Source organism: Anneissia japonica, unplaced genomic scaffold (genome assembly GCF_011630105.1).
Source record: "Anneissia japonica isolate Jap-2015-1 unplaced genomic scaffold, ASM1163010v1 scaffold287867_len1003013_cov215, whole genome shotgun sequence".
NCBI lineage: Eukaryota > Metazoa > Echinodermata > Crinoidea > Comatulida > Comatulidae > Anneissia > Anneissia japonica.
The window spans coordinates 310,239-311,742 of NW_022684320.1; the positions used below are offsets into that span (position 1 = coordinate 310,239).

Here is a 1,504-nt window from a genome sequence, read left to right on the forward strand (position 1 = left end):
AATAGTGTAATATATATATATGTATATATATATCTATGCCTAATTATATATAATTATACATATAAATATATACCATCGATTGATATCATACATAATATTTGAACATGTATTTAGATGTTGGGAGTCCAGTCATCGTATGTCCTGAAAATATTGATGCTGTCTCTGAACTTGAGCAATCGAATATAACTTGGAATGAGGTAAATGTAACTGACAATGTTGATAACGATCTCGGAGCTGCCTGTGATCCACCTTCTGGGTCGCTGTTTTCTGTCGGCTCAACTAACGTTACGTGTACCGTCACTGATGCAGCTAGAAATGAAGGCAGTTGTTCGTTTATTGTCAATATAAACGGTATGGATTTTAAAGATTTTTAATTTAATGTTAATCAAATTTCTGAATCAAATTGTGTCAATTTACAGCAGCCGTGTACGACACAGAAGACTGGAACGGCACCGCATGACCTAGATAGATGTTTAATGGAACTGTTCCTATTTTGAACAGAATACGTACCACGAATTAGGCAGTATACAATAAAGTACCTTGTGTTTTTATAGTCATTTTGGTTTTGAGGACATCAGTCTAGATACTAAATATCAATTACGGTAGTATATTAACATTATTTATTACGAACGATTACGATATTACATTGTGTAGTATAACGGTCCCACAATATGAAGCTAATTATCTTGTAAAATGCCTCAGTTGTAATATTTGATTTGGACTCCTTTCTGTCACAATCATACTGTTGCATGACCTCAAAGTTTTTTAATGCACCGTCAAATTAAATATTTTTAGATACCGGTAGTCCTGTCATCACGTGCCCCGAAAATTTTTTTGTAAGATTTGAACATGATGTTGACCAGCATGTGCATCCGGTGACTTGGAGTGACGTAAATGTAACTGACAATGTTGATACCGGTCTGAGAGCTACATGTAGTCCATCTTCTGGTTCGCTGTTTGCTGTCGGCTCTACTAATGTTACATGTTCTGCTGTGGACTTGTCTAATAACAACGAAATGTGTACATTTATAGTTACTATTAAAGGTAAATATTTAATATTTAGAGCTTCTTACATATAACAATAAAAATCTATAAATATTAAATGAATTCAGCCTCATACCAGTTTGAAGTTTCTATAAATGCCACAAAAATGTTAGTATGAAATTGTCATTGAATAGCAATTGTAGTACTGTTGCGTGATATTGGGGATTCCATACCTTGGTTCCTCTTTGGCATTCCCTTCTTAACGTTTCTTTGTTTTATAAATAGTATAAATGGGTACCTGGTAGGAGGTAATGATTCGCAATGAAATTAATAGTGCTGATTACACGCATAATTCGGAATAATAATAATATGTAATCAAACGTAATTCATTAACAACAGTTCCTTATTATGTGAAAAAAACGAGGTGTCTGGTGGGAATCGAACCTGCAATCTCACGATATTTGAGCACTGTATTATAATCTATTCGATTTATACATTTTGTGTTCCCTGCTGAGCAGTA

At 33.8% G+C, this 1,504-nt stretch overlaps 1 protein-coding gene across 1 annotated transcript in view; it reads left to right on the plus strand.

The window, feature by feature from the left end:
* Window positions 1–1,504, plus strand: part of LOC117104701 (adhesion G protein-coupled receptor L4-like) — a 14,992-nt gene that overhangs the window by 3,651 nt on the left and 9,837 nt on the right. Inside the window, exons 3-4 of the mRNA XM_033245586.1 lie at window positions 115–351; window positions 796–1,044. Of these exons, the coding sequence (XP_033101477.1) occupies window positions 115–351; window positions 796–1,044 (486 nt within the window). The remainder of the gene's footprint in view (window positions 1–114; window positions 352–795; window positions 1,045–1,504) is intronic.